General features: G+C 36.8%; 1 protein-coding gene across 2 annotated transcripts in view; it reads right to left on the reverse strand.

Moving 5' to 3' along the window:
* camk1b (calcium/calmodulin-dependent protein kinase Ib) overlaps positions 1-21,563 on the reverse strand; it is a 126,194-nt gene extending 104,631 nt beyond the window's left edge. Inside the window, exon 1 of one of the 2 annotated variants that reach the window (XM_079844684.1) lies at positions 21,412-21,563. Coding sequence is in view for 1 of the 2 variants with exons in the window: in XM_079844683.1 (XP_079700809.1) it covers positions 9,508-9,518 (11 nt within the window). In the remaining variant the exon portion in view is untranslated. Of the gene's footprint in view, positions 1-9,507; positions 9,705-21,411 lie in introns of those variants that run through there. The other variant, XM_079844683.1, reaches the window with a different exon arrangement.
* Between the last annotated feature and the right edge of the window lie 2,226 nt (positions 21,564-23,789).

A 23,789-nucleotide genomic window follows, 5' to 3' on the forward strand; every position in this document is an offset into this window, starting at 1 on the left:
ATTTTATTTATTTAAAGAAGTTAGATTACATTCTATTTTAGATTTGAATGCACAATTGTTTTTTAAATAAATAAGAATTCAACACCTTACATACATCTGTTATTTTGTCTTAGTTATGTTTAGTTAGTAAAGTCTGGTGCCTTTAGTCTCTTCAAGGAAGGTATAAGGTGGAAGATATACAGTTTATTATTAATTCAACAATATATCGGATCGGTATCGGGTATCGACAGATACACAAAGCCCAGGCATCGGTATCGGTATCGGGACTGAAAAAGTCGGATCGGTGCACCCCTATTTGAGATGTTGCTGCTATGAATGATAAGTTAGAGATGTGACCTTTCTTTACTATCATTTAGTCACAAAAACTGTTCTCTCTAGCAAATAAGCATTTTTCAAGCTTATGGCTGTTTGATAGCTGTATAGAGCTCCGGAGGTCACGTGACCTATTCTGTTTACGACGGCATTTTGAGTTTCAAGGCAACGGAGTTCACTTCGCACTTTAATTTAAAAGACATAGACTTGTACATAGCAAAATATAATTTATATAATGCCCCCGGGGTGCTTTTCACGTGTATCGATAAAGGAATGGATAGCTTTCCTGTCAGGACACCTGTTGCAACAGCTGAGCGCAAGTTACAACTAGCCTAGTTTTGATGTAAATGGCCACTAAGTTACAACTTATGCACTACTAAATATTTTTGCGTTGCACCATTAAACTTAGTTGAAGCCTAAATCTACGTATAAACAAAAGCCTCCGATCAGGAGTAAAATTAACAGATAGAATAGCAGACTGAACTGCATCAATACGCTCTTGTTTTACATGACAGTCTTCAATTCTTTACACGTATGTGATAATGCTGACATATAGGCCTACATGCACCTACATTTTAAAAGAGAAAACATGTGAATAGATTAACGTTATATGTTAGAGGTTAACGCAAACCCGTCCAAAACAGCGTGCCGCTGTGTGCATCTGTCCCATGGGTTGTGCATGTCAAATAAAATCAGTCATAATCAATAAATGCCATTTCTTATTTTTTTGTTTCAGTATTAATTTATTGATCCTTAATTTTGTTTCAAATAGCCAACAGTTTGTGAATGTTATTTATAAATAAAAGCACTTATGTTATTCATGATTGAGTATCGTATTTAATGGGAACTTATTTTTATCATTAGTTACGTGAGACAAAAGTAGTTAAAGGGTTAGTTCACCCAAAAATGAAAATTCTGTCATTAATTACTCACCCTCATGTCGTTGGACACCCGTAAGACCTCCGTTCATCTTCGGGACACAAATGAAGATATTTTAGTTGAAAGCTGATGGCTGAGAAAGGCTTCAGATAGACCTCCATTGGCATTCAGTACATTTACACTCCCAAGACCCATAAAAGGCACTTAAAACGTCGTTACAAAGTCCATCTCACCACAGTGACTCTACAATAATTTTACGAAGCGACGACAATAGTTTTTGTGCGCAAAAAAAATCAAAATAACACCTTTATCCAACTTGTTCTTGTCTTCCGTGTGTGCCTCCACGACGCATGCGCGAGAATATAACGCAGATCCGGCGTTCGGACACATGACCCAGAAGCGATTTGTTTACAAGCAGAGGAAGACGCGCGTGTCTAAGCTGTTGAATTCTACATTGATCATGCTTTAGGTCTCGGCGTAGTGCTCAAAATGAGTTTAAAGTGTGCATTTAATGGATTCCCGAACCCCGGCTCTGCATCATATTCTCGCGCATGCGTCGTGGAGGCACACACGGAAGACAAGAAGAGGTTGAATAAAGTCGTTATTTTGATTTTTTTTGCGCATAAAAACTATTGTCGTCGCTTCGTAAAATGATTGTAGAGTCACTGTGGTGAGATGGACTTTGTAACAACGTTTTAAGTGCCTTTTATGGGTCTTGTGAGTGTAAATGTACTGAATGCCAATGGAGGCCTGTCTGAAGCCTTTCTCAGCCATCAGCTTTCAACTAAAATATCTTCATTTGTGTTCCGAAGATGAACGGAGGTCTTACGGGTGTCGAACGACATGAGGGTGAGTAATTAATGACAGAATTTTCATTTTTGGGTGAACTAACCCTTTAAGAATGAAGAATAAACTGAAATTCACGGCATTTCAACAACTTACTACGGTAAAATGATTTCCCCTTTGCTTTCCCCGCCTGTACTGGCATCCTGGCGCACAGCAGTTGTCCATCATGTTGAAATAGTAAGGTTTAAACAGTCTGGTTTTAAATTATTTTATAGATACACCAATGCTACAGCTGCATTAGCGCTCCCCCGATTGCCTGCCAAAATGGCGGAGTTTAGGCTTCGTGACGTCAACCTCCGGAGCTCTATATGCACTTATTGTACATTGTTGCTATTAAAAAAAAAATACATGACCTGTTAATAAATGAAATACATGATCATATGACTTTTTGACATTTTTTTGATGATATTGTGATATATCGTGGATGACTTTCTTGCAATATATCGTCTGTCACAGAATATTATTGTGGTTATCGTGGGCAAAATATCGTGATAGTATCGTACCGTGCGATAACCTGTGATTCCCACCTCTAATCTCGGCTCTAGAGTACCTTTTTAGTATCGCCATAACATGAACATAATTACTGGATTATTGCATTGCTAGAATTTAATATCAGTTCATCCCTAAAACATACTTTCAATATCCAGCTTAAATTTACACTATTACACTGGAAAGATACAATGTGGCAATGTGTGGCAACTAAAAAAATAGTACAAGTAGAAATATGGCTTTCATAAAACATAAAATGTGTGACTTTTTAAATCTTTAAATACCGTTTTGCCATTTGATTTTCAACAGTATGATTTACATTTCACCAAACAGCTTTGGTGAATGTTACTTTCCCTCCACATAGCCTTAGGGATATTCTAAGATCAATACCAAAATAACATGTATGCAGTTTTGCACATTCGGTCGCCTCAGCAAGCACTTTCAGGGTAGACTCACGACTTGTTCTCTGTTGTGTGGGGGGTTTGTCGTGTCTAATTTAGAGAGTCAGTGCACAATCATTTCTTCATGTTAAGAGTTGCCACCATCAATCCACCCCACTATGTCTCTCATAGACAACAAACCAGCGTACTAATGTCTTGTATCTAAGGAACTCATGGAGATGGTTCATGCTAAACCTTGTCACCTAATGTCAACCATAACCGTCTACTGTGCTGTTTTTGGATATGTCTAACTTAAACACAATTGGTGGTCTACTGTATTCTGTCTTTTTATGTGATGACAATGTTTCCATGGGAACCCGGTGATCCACGGTGTGTATAGATCCAAATGGCAAGCTAACAGAGCAGCTGCGATGGGATCTTGGGTGGTTTAGGCATACAGTTTGGGTAAACACTCTAAACTGTTTGAATGTTTGTATTTAGGGAGGGCTGTCTCACCAGTAAAACTCTGTGTTAATTGATTCTCAATATGAGACAGTACATTTCCTCTTTCCTAACAGAAGTTGTGCAAATCAGGGTAGCAATATTAAGCAATGTCACAGCCATGTTACACTGATCAGACATCTGAACATTTAAAGTTTGCTGCCATCAAATGTTAATTGCATCAAAGTCATACCTAAAAAAAGTTCCAGGTTCAGTAAGTTAAACTCTATCGACAGCTTGCTGTCAGTTACCACAGAAAATAGACCAGCCCCTTATACAAAGGTCAGATTCAAAAATACATTAACAAGCAATTCATACATACAATGACTTGCAGACAGCTCTTCTATGATGCAATATTTTAATTTCTGAATTAAAATTTTGAAGAGGCATGAAGTCAAATATGTCAGAGTGATACTAATACTGTCCTGACATGAAATGCCTCTTTGAAATAAATAAATAAATACTTGAAAAGAAAGTGTTTGGTATCATCTTTTATTTTTATAGATAAAAAAACTTTTTTTCCAGCCAAATCATGCAATGGGAAATGTGGTGTGACCAACAAATTCATGTGATGCAACCAACGTGCAAAAACATGCAGGAAATAAAAACGGAAAACATAACATTATGTAATAGAGAGGACACCCTACATCTGATCATTTGACCTTTTTATGACATTACAAAATTAGATCAGGACCAGGTTGTAAATTATCATATACAACCCTTCAAAAAACGTAATAATTAAAGATTTTCCAGTCAAAAATGACCAAAAAAATTGGTAACACTACAAAAAGGTCTCATTTGTTAACATTAGTTAATGGGATGCACCGATATGAACATTTTTGGCCGATACTGATATATTGGCCGATCATTTTTGAGAGCCTGATATACCAATATGGTGGCAGATATATCGTGAATCCCTAGTAGTAACTAACATGAACTAACAATGAGCAATACATTTGTTACATAATTTATTAATTATTTAATTAAAAATATAACTGTGTTCATTGTTTGTTCCTGATAGTTCACAGTGCATTAACTAATGTTAACAAAATACAACTTTGGATTTTAATAATGATGCGTAAATGTTGAAATAACATTAACTAAGATTAATAAATGCTAGAAGTATTGTTCATTCATAGTTCATGTTAACTAATGCACTGTAAAAAAAATCCCCGTAAAATTTACGGTAAAAAAACGTCAGTTGTGGTTTCCAGAACTTTACCGTAAAAAATACGGTAGCAACATTTTAGATTTTCCGGGACAGCACTTAGTTTACTCTCCATTTTACAGTTCAAAACCATATATTTTAGGGCTGCACAATATACCAAAATTATCGAAATATCGCAAATGTTCATATCGCGACATGCATATCGCGACATGCATATCGCAACGGCACGCAATATCTGAATGATTTTAATAGGCTACTTCAACATTGTGAAAAGTGTACGTTTCAGGTCGAAGCATATAGCAGAGAATAGACTGGGCACACGACTGTTACTTATGTGACTTGCTTGACGTTAAAAAGAGTTATTAAACGCAATAACTTGCGAAAACAACTCCTTGCAGTCTCTTTTTGTTTGTTTACATAGATGTTAAAATTATATTGTCCAATTTGTGACATTCATTTTTGCTAAAACACATCACTTTCAGAAGTTGTAGCGATGCTTTCTTTTCCCAGAAAGAATATGAAACACATAAATGGTATCTGTGATGGCCAACAACGTGGCCACACAGCAAGGCGGTAACTAAACCACACACACAGACATGCATCCTTCTCTTTCATTTGTTTACATGTTATTTTGGTTGTCCTTTAGTATATTTCATAATTAAACATTTTAGTTGCAGATCACCTTATATATATTTTCATATATATGACATAGCTTTGGTTCATTTTCACCACTTTATTCCTAATTTACACTTTTACCGTGCATGACTAGTTTGGGTGCACACTTTCTAGATATTAGTGGTATATTGTGTTAACAGTTATTTCTTTTCAGTTTAAGTTACCGACGTGTGGAAAGCGGAGGTTTGATGCTGTCTGGGCAAAGCGCTGCACTTCAGTGGAGGTCCGTTCTAGTAAAGAACCGGCTGGCGCCAGTGGCCGCCATTTTGTTCCAGTGGTTGATCCCATGTTGCAGATTAGCTGGGGGGATGTAGGGTTGTTTGTTTATTTGTTTGTTTTTGTTCATTATAATTGTTTGTGTATATAACTAATTTGTTTATGACCCATTTATTTATTTTTGTGAATGAATTATGGTATTCATTCTAACTGGGTTTTCCCATGTGTGGCATTTGGGAGGCCATGTTTTTCTTTGTCTGGTTTGTTTGTTTGATTATTGTTCAGTTTTGATTCTCTTTAGTTTACCTTTGTTTATGGGCCCAGACCTGACTATTTTCCTTCAGTTTTCCAAGTTATTTAATTTGTCACTTTGTTTGGCATTTAAAAATTATTTTTTGGTTGGAAATCCTGTATTCTTTGCCCTTGACTGCTTGGTCCCTCACAGTATCATTCTCAGGTTTTAAATATTTTTTTAATATATTATTTAAATAGATTTTACACACTTAAAGCAATATCGTTTCGCATATTGAATATCGCATTATTTAACAAGGTATTGCATATCGCATTTTTCTTCAATATCGCACAGCCCTAATATATTTTAAAGGTTTATATTGTAATAATTATGTGTACACTGTAAAAATGTACATTAAATTTACGGTAGAAAAACATATTTCATTAACTGAAATAATGTTCAATTACCAACCTACTGAAATACTAATATTTGTTATGTACCTTTGATATATTCTGACAACCACCAATCACAGTGGAGATGAGAGTCACATGATGAATCAAAGCTTTTAGGAGGACAATACTAACATATAAGGTGCACAGTGTCATTCACACAAACCCTAAACACCATCATGGTAATACACATGACATTTTAAAAGTGCAATAAACATTAATTTAATAACATTAGATGTAACATAAAACCCTAATGTACATAACTGATTAGAGAAAAACTAAGAAGAGTTATTTCAATGAAAATACATAAAATGTGAAGTGTCACACAAGGAATTATGGGAATGTCAATTTACGTTTTTTCACTGTAAATTACACTAAGACTTGTTCTTTTTCACTTCCAAAAACTGTACGTTTTACAGTATTAAAATGTGAAATTAAATTAAATCTAAAGATCTATTACAGTTATTTACCGTATATAGTACGGAAATTTTATTTTAACCAAAGCATTTTACAGTCTTTTACCGTTAAAATCATGATAATTGTTTTACAGTGTAATGAAGTTAACTCAAGCTAACTAGGGCTGTCACTTTACGTTCGAAAATCGATTGCACAATCGATCGGACCAACCAACACGAGTTTCGTAAACGAAAATAGGGAATCGATTTTAACCAAATATGTACACTATTAATTTTAAACGAATGAAAAAAGATAGATGTAAAAAAAACTCACAAACAAGCCGACAAATAAAATAAAGAATTTTGAAAGTGCAGTAGGTGTTGCGCCAGCTAAAAAGAAGATTCTCACCAATTTTACGCGCCTATAGTTTCAATCGGCTGCTCCTGGTGTTTTGCCAAAAAAATGGAGGACAACGGCGATCAACCTGTGCGACATGAGAGACGAGTGATACCCCCTAATAACCTGAGGAGTTCGATATGGATGCACTTCGGGTTTTGGACTGTAGATCAAACTATGAAGAAGGAAAAAGTGGTATGCAAACTGTCCCATATCACAGCAGCACTACAACTATGAGGGGGCATATGCAGCTTCATCATCCAGATGAATACAAAGACCTAGACCCACTAGAGGTAGGCTAGTCCTTCAGTGAATTTTATCTTTTATTTTCAACCTCTTTTCATGGACATTTCTAATAATGTAAACACAGCCACGTTGAAGCCTGCAGTAATGTTTTTCATTGGTGTTATGGCAGTCCACTCTGCTTATTGTTTTTCGAGAATTTTGCACTCCTGTTTGTCATTGTGCACGAAATTTCACGCCAATAAATCAGATATATTACTGACTTGTGTGTCTCAAGCACCCTTTTTACGTTCGTCCTAATGCCTGTTAGTTGTCCGTGGATTGGCCTATATTGGCGTTGAAAATGGAAACGTCTTTAGACATGGAAAATCTATTTTACAATCGATTCAATGAACACTTGTCTCACAAATCGAACAGGTTTTTTTCACAAAAGTGACAGCCGTAATGCTAACTAATGAATCCTTATTGAAAAGTGTTACCAAAAAAAATAAAGTTTATAGGATAATAATTGTATATAGATTTCCATCGATCATGATTTTACATGGCCGATTCCGTTACCGATTTTTTTCAATTAAACTGGCCGATTCCGATACCGATTTCCGATTTTTTACAATAAAAGAATGAAAGTATACATGAACAAGATGTTTATTTGGTATTTAACAGGCTAAATTGGCTTTTGGCTAATTAAAAAACAAGTCCGCAATCTGAAATTAAAAGGAAATTGAATTGGAAATTAAAAGGCTGAAAGGTGAAATTAAAGGCAACAACTGCATATTCTGCAATCCAAACAAAGATGTTACTTAAATCAGCATTTGTTTTTAAATTCAGTGTAAAGAAAAAAAGTCTTTACCAGTGAAATTAAATAAAACCAAAGTATATAATTGTTCCAAAATGTTAAATCAAATAATGTTTAGTGCAACGAAAAAAAACTAAGATGCTACAGCAGGTGCTTTTTAAATCAAATTAAGTCAATGTAATTTTAAGATAAAATAAAAATGATCATCCTATAGGCTACAGAACTGATAGAATTTCATTTCAAAAGTGCATGCATGTTCTTCTTTAGGCTACAAAAAGAAGTATTTCGGCTTTGTCACAAGTTAGTCTGTTTCGTTCTCATCCGATCCAACACGTGAGAAGCTGAGCTGAAGCATTTTCCGTTTGTAACACACAAGTGACATGTTCGCGAATGATTGCAATATAGGCGTATTTACAAGCGGGCGCACTTCTGGAAAAATCGGCAGAAAAATACAAAGAAAACCAATTTTTGTCCGGTCAACTGGTGCATCTCTACTGGATACACTGCTTGCTTGGCTGTAAAGCCTCTCAGACTGAGCATTCATACTTCACTAGACTGCAGGATGTGGTATATTAGGACATCCTTGAAGTCATAACAAAACAGACTCAATAAATATTGATTTCAAGTACTATGCGCCATATAATTGAAATCCAAATTGGTTTATAAATGCTAGAATCACACTTTTGCTTAACATTCAACATACAAATGGATCCTTTTATAGTGGAAGACTTTGTTGTTCTAATCGAAAACCAAGAAATCTGATTAGCTACCAACATTTAAATGGGCTAAAAAAAATGAAGAGACTTTAAAAAAACAATGTAAATGTAGTGGCACAATGGTCGTCCCACAGACGTACTCAAACCGAGGTATGAGTACGCCTGTGATAATCAAAAGCATATCACATAAGTTGTTTATAGAATGTTTATGTAAATGCTGGACTGGTATACTTCCTTAAAACTTCTGCATTACAGACAGTCGGCAAGCTCAAAACAGCAAATAAAGAGTGCATGAATTAAACTTGACGACCAGACCGACATCTAACATGAACGCATGCAAAAGGAGATGGGAGACATTAAATTCCCTCTATTGGCAAATTCATTTTCTCATTGAGAATCGCCAGAGCCTCCAGTCCAGTAGTTGTGAAACTAAACTTCATCCAAGGCTCTCCAGGCAAGCAAAATATGAACATACACCAAAGATTCATAGGCATCCAAAATCTCAGGCAAGAAGTTTTAAGAGTCGTATACATAGGCACCTTACATCATGACAAACGCCCGGTAGGTATATTTTGCACCATTACACATGCAGGTCCAGCAGTAGAAAGGGTTCAATTCATCGTTTGTTAGTGAGGAACCACATAAAGGTCAAGAAATAGATTGAAAGCTATAAACTAACCCACGTACAAAGGAGAATCAAAAGGCAAGCTTGAAGGATTGAAAACAGACACATCCATACAACGCTACCATCTAGATCATCATGCAGCATTCAGAATGTTTTGAGTTCATCAGACAGACGATGGAGATACTCACTGGTTTCCCATGGCTGCTCAGAAGAGGACAAAAGAGATACAGAGTGACACCTAAACCTTCAGTCGGTCAGAACAGTGTCACATCACACTCAGAGCGATTCATGATTCGTGCTGAAAGAGTTTGTCATGGGCGTTCATAACCACAAACTGCGCTTCCCCTTTTAAGGTGAGAGATCTAACCACACCATAACTCAAACTGCGGAAGCATAGAGCGTATATACACATAAAGGGTCACCCTTAGCGAGCTTTCTCTCACCCTGAAAAAGGCCTCCACTACAGGATGTGCAAAATCAGGCTACAGAAATGACTCATAGGTTTCAAAACTAACAATGATCAGTGAGAAATTAAAACAATCAACATACTTTCGAACATTGCGGAAGATTACCTGTGAATAACTCAAATGTTGGTCTGTTCGCTGTTCACATGAATCTCATAAGTCGTATGGAGCTTAATAGACACGGTAACAATGAACTGGAATTGTGAGCTGCATCTTTTAATCTTCATTTTAATTATATCAATTATTAACCCTCTGGGGTTCTTCATTTATGGGTCACACTCAGGACCTGCGGGTCAAAAATGACCCAGAGGGCGGGATTAAGATAAACAAAGATTTGAGTAAAATCAATTAAATATATTTTTGTTCAATAATATTTTTTCTTTTCTTTTTTGGTGTTTTGATATAATTTTATGATTTATAATTAATATTTATGCAATAATTATGACCCATTTTTTCCCATTGAATATAATAAAAAATGTATATATATATATATATATATATATAATTTTTTTTTTTTTTTTTTTATTACTGTATTTCATTTTACAGTCAAGCCTAGGCCTCATGAAAGCAATTTTTAAAATGAGATCGGTGCAATCCGGTGGACACATTGAGCATTTTTATCACGCAATAGCATATTTTTACCACTATAGTGGATCTTGCGTTTTATAAAAAATCGTAGCTTCATCGGAATGGTCCGAAACTTGGTGACTTTATTGGTACTTGGTATATGAACACCCCTGGGGACAGGATTTGAAAAGTCTAAGTGGTCGTAAAAAAAATAGTCACACTCAGGACCTTTGGGTCAAAAATGACCCCCATAGGAAATTGTCAAAAATACAAAAGTTTTTTTGTATATACAATCTACAAATCAGCCAGGATGCAGATAAAAAGGACTCAACAGTGAAGGGGTGAATCTCTAAAACATCAAGAGTGCAAAACAGACAAACCCTTCACTGTTGAGTCCTTTTTTACTGCATCCTGGCTTATTTGTAGATTGTATGCACAAAAAAAACTCTTTATTTTCATATTTTTGCCAATTTCCCATTCATTTCCTATGGGGGTCATTTTTGACCCAAAGGTCCTCAGTGTGACTATTTACGACCACTTAAGACTTTTTAAATCCTGTCCCCAATTTGTTTAGGTGTTTATATACCAAGTACCAATAAAGTCACCAAGTTTCGGACCATTCCGATGAAGCTATGATTTTTAAAAAAAAATATTTTAAAAAATTCGGGTCAGAAATGACCGAAGAGCCCCAGAGGGTTAAATCCTAAGAATCAATCGCAATTTCGAAACGTCACTAAACATTACTTGTAGAGCGCCTGATATGGAACAAAGTCTCAGCTTTCAAATTCAGTCAATTTTACCATGAAATTTTAAACAATTAATGTCGTTTTGTGGCATTTCTTGTGGTGTCTGAGATAAAGAGAGGGAGCGCATGTAAACTAGGGGTGTAACGATACACCTTTGCCACGGTTTTGGAGCCACGGTTCGGTTATGTTTGATGTGGAGTCAGGGTCCATGGCAGGGCACCAGCAATAATAACACTTGATTCACGTTTAACTTAATAATAACAACAGCAATAATTTAACTTATACATTGGCTTCACGTTTTCTTTAGAGCAGTTAGCATACCTGAGTAAACTCAAATGAAATAAGAAATAATCTACTCATTTTACCATTTACCATAATTTTTAAAAAAAAGCACATTTATTTCGTAAAAATTGATGACGCACACAAGTAATGCCCCACGGTAGTCTACTTAAACACATTAATTGTATGACTATGACTCAAACTGATTAATAAATAGGCCTATAAGTTAAAGATATTAAATCGCAGTTTTTGTTAATACTATAAAGTAGCCACTACACTAATTTAAAAAATAAACAAAATAACATAAAGTGAAAATAAAGTGGTATTTTGTGGTTATGGAAACAACAGTTACCATGGCGAATACACAATACTTCATGAACTGTTAATGAAACATGAAAACTGCTCCTGATAAACAGAATGCACATCATAACTGCATGCAAATCCTTCCCAGCTCATGATTTATTGGTACTTTACTTTTATTTCTTGACTTACAAATTGACATCGTAACGTGCATGCTTGTAGTTTCTCTTGCGCTTATAATATATGGCGTGATCAGGACAGGAAAGCATTTTTTTAAGGTGAGAGAGATTTTTTATTTTATAACAAGCTACGAAAATGACGATGTTGCTGGGACTCCAAGGTAGCATTTTGGGGAAACTGGCTCTCTTTGTCCTTCCACCATGCAGCTTGAGCAATCACCCAAGTGACGTGACATACACTTGGAAGACAAAAGTTAGTGTATGTTTAGTAAATAATATTATTATAATAATATTTAGTAAAAATACAACTCTTATTAGTTGTTAAAAGTGTACTAATTACTATTTAATCTAATGTCAAGGAAGAAAAAAAATATTTTGTGGCATAAGGTGAAGTGAGAGCTGGACTGGGGCAGCAGGGGGCGGGGCACGCTCGGTTCGACATGAGAGTGTCGCGATTCGAACCGTGGGTGGTGCATCGTGTTTTTTCGGTTCGGTTTGAATATCGTTACACCCCTAATGTAAACTGATCATCATTTCCTCTTTACTAGTTACAGCATCAAATAATCATCAATGAATATCAGAACGCATGTTGAAAGAAATGTACCATGTCTCATGTAATCGTTCAATCAGTCTTTCAACTGCAGAAGGACGTTGGAAAAAAAGCTTTTAAACAACGTCACAATGTTACATTTAACTCAGGAAAGCCATCTTTCCAACGTTTCTGACATTGTTTAAATGTCTATATTGAAAATGAAATGGAGTAACGTTAGAATTATGATTATATCATTAAGGCCACATCCACACAAAGACAGAGCTTTCGCCATCTGATCTTTGTTTTCCTCTCAATAAATAACTGCATACACACGAAACTAGGCCTCGACGCTGTTAATTAGTCGACGTCAATATTTTTAGTCGACTGGGTAAGTTGGGTACGATATGAAATTGTATTAGTACCGGTTCTTTGACAGCACTCTAATATGAACAGTATTTCTGAATCTGCGTCGATGTGTGACAGCAGGAGTGAGGACGTGTGTGTAAGCTATGCTTCCACCGTTCACTAAACAATGGAAGCAGAACAGTCAAATACATACGCGCAGCTCAGGAAAAAGAAAGCAACAGAAAAGTGCGGCGCGGCCGGGACGTGCTCGTGCGCTGCCGGACTCTGTCGCGCAGCCGCCTTTCACTCAGACAGAACGTGGCGCCAGTTTCGCGGATTATTGGGTTTGAATGGTAAAAAAAAATATGTAAAAATGCACGTCCTGGCATTCGGGTATTCGGGGTTCCGAATATTCCTGAGTATTCGGGTAAACGCAGTCGGATATGTCTTTAGTGAACGTATACAGAGTTGAATGAGAAATCGGGTGTTACAATGAATTTAGTCCATGCGGCCGAACCTAATATTCTGTGTGAAGCAGGGCAGGGCAGGAACATGCCGGCCAAGTGAGTTTTTAGTTTTACTTAACCCTAAAACAATGATAAAACAACGAAGAGTAAGTTCTGTCATATTATTCAATTACTTTTACTGGTTTTTTGCCATGGTATCGATTCAGTATTGAGGTATTTTAGTCTGGTATCGTATCCGTATCGAAGTCATAATTTTGTTATGTTGGTTTACAAATTTTTACCTTTTAAAAAAAATTCTCTTTTAGTTTTACATTTTGTCAAGGGCTTGTTTACATTTATACTTTTTTTATAGTACACTACTAAAGGCCAACGTTGCAAGTTTAATTAAATTTTTTTAAGTAAAATTGTTGAAAATTATTGCGATAAATGAGTCGATAGATTAATCGACAAATTAGTCGATAGATTAATCGATATAAAATAGTCGTTAGTGGCAGCCCTACACGAAATCACTGAGTCCGACTCAAAACGATGTAGTATACGTGCCAGACCAGTGTGTGGCGCTTTAATTCTGCAACAGAGATGTACTCAAAACGGAGAAGAAGACTTGGAGTATGGAGACGGGGGGGTGATGACATCATCGCTTCACAAAATATACCGATTGGCTGTACACACGAAAACGCAAAGGTGTTACAGACTTATCCACTCTGGGACCCGGTTTAAAAAAAATAGTGGTTTCAGGCTCCCAAAATGCTGGATCCGTCTGGACGAAACACAGATACGATACATTTTTATTTATACAGCTAAACGCGTTTCCGTGTGTACGGGGCCTACATTCATCTGCCTGATGTGCAATTTAAAGGGGTCATGAACTGGCTGTTGTCTGAGGTCAACTTATGACGTTCACGTGGTTTTTACATTCAAAAACATCATAATGAATAAGTAATAGGCTATTTTCTGCCCTGGTTTTGAGGCTCTCTCAAGACACGCTCGGTTTTTATGGGCGTGCCGCACTGAAGACTTGGAGGTAAACACCCACGGCTAGGATTGGATAAGATTTGCATATTTAATGAGCTTCAGCTCCCCTCAGTACATGTGGGGATTGTTTTGAAAGAGTCTTTTGTCGACACAGGACTCGCAAAATGTCTTTATCAAACAAACACAATGATTCATCTCTCATCCACCCGCCATTGATTGGAATGTTATTTTTTAATACTTGTCCCGCCCGATCTGTGAATTACCACAACCTGTACACACACACACACACATGCGTGCGCAAGAAAGGAATGTTTTTTCACTATTTAAGATAGCCTGTTTTGGTAGCCCGTCTGAAAAACACATAGGCCCGTGACATTGGGCTTTGCGAGCCGTGGCCCATAACGTCACAAGTCCGAGTCTGATCCCGAATGAACCAATAACACCTCAAATAAAGTATTCTCCAGCCTGTGACAGCGTGCTAAGGTATGTTCAGTTAGACAGTAGACACGTACACATAATCAATCCGATCTGTAACAATGCAATACTATCACATATAAAAACATGTTTTACTCACATAAGTGTGTTGCACCATTCCTGTCGGATCCAATATAGAAGGCACAGCATTGTGTTTTAATCTCAATATGTCTGCAAATCCAGTCTCGACCTGTGTCTTGTTTACAAACGATTCCGGCGTGAAATGAAGCGAACAAACACGCAATGTCTTACACACGTGAGCTGGAACCGGCATGTTTATTGCTCGGCAGCGCGATCCGTTTAGCTCCACGAGTCGGTGGCCGGGGCTACAGAAGCAGGCGTACACATTTATCTGTTAAGGCAGCGTTTCTGCATTCTATGACGTCAATGGTCGACATATTCTGAATCTGAGATCGAGTGTTTTCTTGGCCTGGTGTCAATAAAAGCTTTTCTTTGACTAACAAGGAAGTTTTCAGCTCAGAAACAGGATATTCTTACATCACGATGAACTTGTATATATCAAAGGCTCAAGGGAAAGTTGATTTCTCAATTCATCACCCCTTTAAATGTTTGTATAAAACTAAATTTTTGACTGTCGATTATTATATTTAAAAATAAACAGCAGTTGAATCGGTAGTTTGGATTCTGTTGGTAATTTGAACCATTAATATTAATTAATATTCCCTGTATAGTTTACTGCCTCAGTTGAGAGAGATGTTTTCCTTAAAAACTACTGTACCTAATATATATCCAAATCAAATGAAAACCAATTGAGATCAGGATCAAATTGAGCATGTGATTCGAAATCAAAGAGTGAAATATGTATCAATACCCAGCACTACTGCATAAAGAAGATTATTTGGAATAAATGATATTTTTCAAAGAATGTTTTAACTTCAGTGTTTCCCCTACAATGTATTCACAGCGGATTTTCAGCGCCACTGCAAAATCTTCACATGATCAGTAATATCACATTCACTTACACACTGTAGAGAGAGAGATTGACGATGGCCAGAGAACTAAACAAAAATGTAGTTTGCTTACACTTACACAATATCACAGGGCTGTGATATTAATCTTATTTTATTTTCGCTTCCAAGTATTATAAAAAGAAGATATGAGGTAAAACTATTATAAACTATGCTTGCGCATCGTCTAGCACAACTTCCTTCCCTTCAGCGCGCGCTGTCATTTCTCCCCAACAAACATGCATTTAACGTCAGATTCAGCACAATCTGTGATTGTTGTCAAATGCACTCTCCACTTTGGCTAAATTGCAGAACGTGTTTGATGAAAATGAAAAGCACAATAATCCGCGCAATAGACGCTGTTTCCAAGTTCAAGGCGGGTGTGTGTGTGTGTGTGTGTGTGTGTACGTACGCTGCGAAACGGACCGATTTGCACATGTGCTTCGTTTGCACGACTAAACCATCAAATACACAAAAAATAGCCTATATCTCAAAATGACAGGCTTGGAGAGTATTCACTTAAACACAGTTTAGCTTAAATGGGCGTAAATAGTTGGGAGAAATTAATGGGAGAATGATATTAGATCTGCGTCTTAAAGGGGCAGCATCTAATAAACCTGGTGACGATTGAGCCAATAATGTGAATCAAATAACAAAAGGCAAAGAGAAAATTACTTGCAGCTCTTGTATGATATGTGATGGCCTTACTTTTTTTTTTTTTTTTTTTTTGCCTTTTTATTAATCATATAAATCATATATATATATATATATATATATATATATATATATATATATATATATATATATATATATATATATATATATATATATATATATATATATATATATATATATATATATATATATATATATATATATATATATATATATAAAATTTGATTAATAAAAAGTTTAAAAAACAACATCATGTAATAAAATTTTTGATTAAATAAATGCAGGCTTGATAAGCATGAGACTTTTTGCAAAAACATAAAATAGTATCCAAATACTTTTTTATTTTTAAATATTGCCCCTTTCTTACATTTGAGCCCTTGCCCCTTTTTGCACGTCCCTGCAGGTTATTGAAGTAAAATAGGCTATAAGCTAGTCACCTTTTAAACTAATAAAAAGCTTAATTTGGATTTTAATGTTCAAAATGTCTATTTCTATCCACAAAACTTGCCAGAAATCATGGTTTAAGGGTTTTTGTTTTTTTTTATTCCGGAGGTGCATGCCCCTGGACCCTCTGACGCGTGGCTTGGTAACAGCACCGCTGCTGGAAAAAATTCTAGGGGAAACACTGAACTGTTATGCCCATACAACGAATTTCAATCGGGTCCAAAACTATTTGGAAAAAAACAACAACACTGAGACAGTTTTTTCTTCCACAGAAGGTTTGGAATGAGGGTAACTGAATTTTTCTTTTTGGTGCACTGTCTCTTTAAGCATGATGCTTAAAGAGACAGTGATGCTTACAGATACACAAATACCATATGGTCCGTTGGGAAAGTTAACCCATTAAGTTTGTGATCCACAAGCTATTTGCAGACGGGTTCAAAGTTCAGCTCTTAATTACAGCACCATCGTGACATGCTATATAACATTTTTTTTCTTCCCCTCCCAGAGGCTTCACTGAAGCAACGGCACACTCGACATGACACTAAAGGGAAGTGAATGCAACGTGAAAGCACGGGGAAGTTCAGCTCCCGCATTGTTACTGTTTTAGAACACTTAAAATGCAGCAATAGCTGACTTTATTTCCTCCTACAGCCTACAGAACTGCACAAATGACAGTGCAAAGGAAGGCTTTGCGAAGAGGAAGACGCCACTTCTAACCAGCCCTAACATTAATGCGTCTATCTGCACATCACAATCACATTCTGACTGTCAGAGCAGCCCGCAACAGCTGATAAAGACTTGATCTATTCTAGTACAGCAACGGGGCAAACAATAGACTGTTACTGACTACATCTGAGATTATGAATTGCTAAAACCAACCTTAGGCCTGATCCCTAAAAGTGTGCAACTGAGGAAATCAAACAGCCAAAGTGCTTTAAATAATGCCAGCATTGGCTGTGCTGTGTGGCAAAGAGGAGGAAATAGCACGAGAATGCAGCAAAGAAATGCAGAAAGAGAAAGAGGCACACATGTGGAAACACTTGATTGACTGGTTAAAAGAAACAGATGCTATGTTGAGATAAGATAACACTAATGAAACCAAAATATTAAGCGGTTTCAGTGTATTTAAGCAAAGATTGCCCTTTTATGGTCAGAACTGTGCAGTGTGGTTTGGGAGTCATGTAACACATTTTTTATAATTTTTTTCTTCTAAATTCATTATTTATCGGGATCAACAATATATTGGTATCGGCTGATAAATGTTTTATATTTTTGTTAATGTTGACTGTCAGATAAGAAAATTAGGTAGATATAAGAAGTTAGAAGTGAAGATTAAGAAGTTTTGGTAAAAATAGGCTACAACAGTTGTTGTTGTTGGGGGGGGGGGGGGGGGGGTTTGGGGGGGGTTCTTTTTTTTCTTTTTCTACAGTGAAGATTTCAAAATAAAAGCAGTTGTACACTCTAAGGGCCCTATTTTAACGAGCACATGGTCTGAAACGCATAACGCCGGTACACTAAGGGCGTGTCCGAATCTACTTTTGCTATTACAACGGGAAAAACTGGTCGGCGCAACCGGTGCATGGTCTAAAAGAGTTGTACCTAGTCTCTTAATGAGTCATGGGTGGGTTTTGGCCGTAACGTGCAATAAACCAATCAGAGTCTGATCTCCCTTTCCCTTTAAAAGCCAGTTGCGCTCGCACCATGGCGGATTCGCTATTTACATGGCGTAATTTGCAAACGGGAAGACTGAACGCTGTGTGTGTAATAGGCATGTGCCGGTATCAAATTTTAATGTTGTGATTGAAGCTTTTATTACGGTATACGGTATTATCACGACCATTTAAATACAATAAAGCAATACACAAAAATGTATAAAGTAAACAAAAAATTTTAATTAAAGTGCAAAAGAATTATAAAGAACAATAGGTAACACTTTACAATAAGGTCTCACTAGTATTAACAAAGAGCGAATAGCTAAGTTTTTACATTCTTTGATAATGTTAGTTAATAAAAGCAACTGTTAGTTAGTGTTAGCTCAGGTCCATTAAATAATACCGTTACAACTTGACGTTACAACTTGACAACTTGATGTGTTATTAAACGTCAGAAGGACTGGCCGAGGAAAGGATGCTCTCGCTGGGGTTAATGAGCGCTGAGCGCCGCTGATCGCCTGGATCTCACAACTCCAAAAACGCAAGATTTTTTTTTTTTAAATAGGCGCTCTCTTTATAAATAAATCACAGATTTGAGCTTTAAACAACTACATTCTCACCTGAAAAAGTCTTAAAACCTCATTTTGTGACACAATAGTAGTATTTTTTAATTATGCAGGGTTTCTCATCACGTCACTTTACCACGTGACCACAGCGAGCAGGCTCCTGATTGGTTAACGCGGCGCGAATTGACGCCAAAGTTAAAATGTTTCAACTACAAACGCGTGAATGCACAAAAAACACCACTCGCGTGTAATGGGCAAGCCGCTCAATTCGCGTCCAATAGACCCTTTTCACAGACTGTGATGATGCGTTTTAACGGTCATCAGTATTGTAAATCCTGCAACGTTTTTTGTATTTTTATTTTTTATATATGTACATTTATAACAATTATACTTTGTATTTTATTACTTTTGCATCACATTACAATAAAAAAGTTACCGCTGCTGTGAGTGTGTTTAGTAATAGCGTCTATGGGAGTGATGGTAAAAATTAACATATTTATCTATTTTTACTGCCGTTATTAGTCTATTAGTCTATATTGCGCAGCGTGAAACGCGTCTATCGCACCGCAGGACCTCCCACACGCCTTTGCATTGACTTAACATTGAAATCACTCGCTCCTGACGCTCTATTCGTGTTTGGTGTGAACGCAGCATTAGAAGTATTTTTCATAGTCAGTTTGTTGAACTAATGAATGAACTAATGTTAAATAATAGAGCCTTATTGTAAAGTGTGTGACTCAACAATAAAGATTCAAAACATATTCAAACAATATCTAAGGTATGTCATTTATTAATGTATTCCAGGTTAAAATATAAAATGTTTAAGTTTGAAAATGAATAGCCTAAAGTCTTCAAATATTAAGGATTTGGTTATGTGATGAGAAGCGAATACAGAAATCTGAATGGCTGTGTGTTTAGTAGCGTGAGTGTTTTGTTTACAACTTTGTTCATATGGAGCTGGTTAAGTGATGCAAACTACAAAATGTACGTAAGTGCTTGCTGTTTTACTGCCTCTAGTGTTCATTTCTGTTGGAAACTGCAGTGATATGTACATATTGGTACGTATTTTGGGGTTTGCAAAAACGTTGGCAGAGGTACATTTTGGCAATGAGACCAGGTTGCAGCCAACAGTCCATTTTTGCTGCTTTGTCTCTAAAACTTCTTTGTAAATGTCAAATGAGATGTCAAAGGAGATAAAGCACTTGTGTGCTGTGGGTTTGCTGTCGAGTTCATTTAAAAAAAAAAAAAAAACAGCCTGACAAGTTCACTAAACAATAGTGGTGTACAAGTCCCCAGAAGTGTACCACTCAAACGGTTAAGATCACTCTGAAATGATCAGGGACCTTGTTAAAAATAAACTTCAACTGCTCATTTCTACCATTGGGATTCTTCAGGAGGATGTGCGGTGCGGGAAACAGCACAAAATGTGACAATGTTCCTACATTTGACTCTTATTGTTATTATTAGTTATTCTAGTTATCTAGAATAAAGCATTATTCCCAAAGCAAGCAACTATTATGAACAGTTATATAGTAATGACATGGATTGACAGCAGACTAGCACTACTGATAAACGCAGATGATAATTTGCTGAATCGTTCACTTGACATCAGAATGTTCCGGAAGCTCAAAAGCGTCATTTTTGCTATTTAGGCTATTTCAAAAACTGATTTGGAGATGTTTTGACTTTTAAAGCTGATTTTTTGTGTTCAAGATTTACAAAAATTACATAATGAGAATGTACAACATGAACCGTGTTTTTGTCTTAGCCTGAATCATTATGATACACTTATAATACGTGTTTATATCGGGACTATTTCAGAGCGGTCTGGTAGGATCCGCGGCGGAGGAGCACAGTCCCTGCGTGACTCGCCATAGACATAAACAGAGAGAAGTAGCTCCGGCTGCAATGTTCTTCCGCAAGACGCGTGCGATTCTGTTTATAACCCGCCAGAGCGCCAAAAAGTTAATATAAAATAAGAGCATTAGCTGCCTCATATGACAACTTAGACAACAAACATTTACTGTTTCTTTATCCTCCGGCATTCTTTCAAGCCATCAGCTGTCAAAGTTTCAGTGCATTTAAAGACTTAACAGAGCGGTAAACCACATCCACCCTCTGAGTGAGATAACTAACCCATCATAAAGTCACTTGGGTAGAGACAACCAGCACTAATACAAACTAATGCAGACTGTAATCTCTTAATCTGTTAAACCAGCCTGCATTTGCGAAGTGCATGATTATTATTCCCGTGCATCATTATAATTCAAATTAAACGTTTTGTGCACATGCATGCATACATTCATACATGACATCAATACATAAAACCAACATTACAGGCTACCAAAAGATAATGTCTGATATCTAGCGAAGGGGAAAAGAAGCAGTTATCGGTCATGCACGGCTGTCCTGAATATTTATTGTTAAATACAAGGTTAAAATGCAGTGGATGTCGGTACCTGTGCTGTGTGTCGGAGAGGTGCAGAGGCGAGTCTCGTGCTGTAATGTGAACGAGGTGCGCTCGCGCTAGACTCGCAGAGGTCTGACTGCTGGTTCCTCTCGCTGACCCAGTCTCAGCGCGCGCCTGACGTCACGGCGACTCTCCAGCTCTGCGCCAATCAGATGAGAGAGGTCGCTGAATCAGGTAATAGAGGCGGGGTTATGTCTGTCTGACTCGGTGTTCCCAGAATTTGATATCCTTATTCCATAGAGCTCAGGATGTGCTGATCTGACATTTAAGAAAATATTTCTTAAGGGAATTATCAATATATTTATATACATGATATACAAAAATATGCCATGTGTAATGCACTACTTAGTAATTAATTGCTGTATTTTAAGTACTTTTCCCTTCAAAAAGGAAAGCAAGGAATTACATTAAATAATGTATCTACTATAGAACAAAACAATAGTGGATTAAAACGAATAGTCGTTTTTAAATTCATGTTTGTATGTGACCCTTTCCCCTTAAATACTTTGGTGTGCTCAAGAATAGTGTGTGTGGTTGTGTGTGTGTGTGTGTGTGTGTGTGTGTGTGTGTGTGTGTGTGTGTGTGTGTGTGTGTGTGTGTGTGTGTGTGTGTGTGTGTGTGTGTGTGTGTGTGTGTGTGGTTGATTATGTGATTCATGAGGACACATATTTGTATAATGACATGGGTATTACACTGGTATTACAATGAAAACGTGATATTTCCTGTGTCCTCGTAATAAAAATGGCTTAAAAAACATACTAAACAATGTTTTATTAAAAATGTAAAAATGCTGAATGTTTTCTGTGATGGATAGGGGTAGTGAAGGGGGATATAATGAACAGTTTGTACAGTATAAAATCCATTATGTCTATAGAAGGTCCTCATAATGTAGTTGAATCAAGTGTGTGTGTGTGTGTGTGTGTGTGTGTGTGTGTGTGTGTGTGTGTGTGTGTGTGTGTGTGTGTGTGTGTGTGTGTGTGTGTGTGTGTGTGTGTGTGTGTGTGTGTGTGTGTGTGTGTGTGTGTGTGTGTGTGTGTGTGTGTGTGTGTGTGTGTGTGTGTGTGTGTGTGTGTGTGTGTGTGTGTGTGTGTGTGTGTGTGTGTGTGTGTGTGTGAGTGAGTGAGTGAGTGAGTGAGTGAGAGTGTGTGCGTGCGTGTGTGTGTGTGTGTGTGTGTGTGTGTGCGTGCGTGCGTGTGTGTGTGTGTGTGTGTGTGCGTGTGTGTGTGTGTGTGTGTGTTATATCACACCCTTACTATGATATTAAAATATGTGAATTCACAATGACATTTTAGATTTTGCGTTTCACAGCATGAATTAAAAAAAAATCATAAAATTGTATAACTTTGCGGTTTGTTCAACTGTGGCAGATGTTTTATTTATTTTTTTATGCTAGAACTTTATTGAACAACATAAACTTAAATACTTGAACTTAAATACAAGAACTTTATTGAACAATAGGCTATAAACTTTAATACTTGAACTTGAAACTAGATACAAAATTGGCCTGGTACAAAATATGAAATGTCTTAATTAGAAAACTGGCAGATGGTTTTTACTTGTGGTCACCTGCCCCAATCAATGTAAATATATTAATAAAAACATTACGCCACCTATTGGTGAAAATAATTATTGACTTGATGTATACTGTACAGCTTTAACCTTCATATTTGCAGTATGTGGAAGAGGAAACAAATGTAGTATGAAATTTAATTACATATATAGCAGCATATATATATATATATATATATTAGTGCTGTCAAACGATTAAAATATTTAATCGCGATTAATCGCATTAATGTCATAGTTAACTCACAATTAATCACAATTAATCGCACATTTTTATTTATTCTAAATGTCCCTTGATTTCTTTTTGTCCCATTATTTTTTCTTATTTTAATGCTCGTATCAACATAGAAAAGTGGATCGGCTTGCTTTGTTCAAATGTTTGTTTTATTGAAAACAACATTGGCATACTTTAGTGTTCGATTTCACACCAACATTCTCACTTGGAGCAAATAATCTCACACAATGTAACACTGCCCATCAATAAAAGGGTGAAACAAATACTTTGTTGCACAAACAGCCCCTTCAACAGCCCTTTCTAAGGGATCAAAACAGGGTGATACAAAATAAAATTACAAAGTGCACATGCAAGGTAAACTAGGACTCCGCCTATAGTGCAGTTAAACCAGGGGTCGCCAACTAGTGAACTCCGGTCCGAATCCGGACCGCGAAGCCTTTTGACATAATGAAACAGTTAACGTTGCAATGCTCAGTTACTACGTTCAGACCCAGACGCGCGGTCATCCGGTCAAGCATGCAGTGAAGAAGAGACTGATGGTGCGCTCACACCGGACGCGAATGACG

The sequence above is a fragment of the Gobio gobio genome (genome assembly GCF_949357685.1).
Source record: "Gobio gobio genome assembly, chromosome: 19".
Taxonomy (NCBI): Eukaryota; Metazoa; Chordata; class Actinopteri; order Cypriniformes; family Gobionidae; genus Gobio; species Gobio gobio.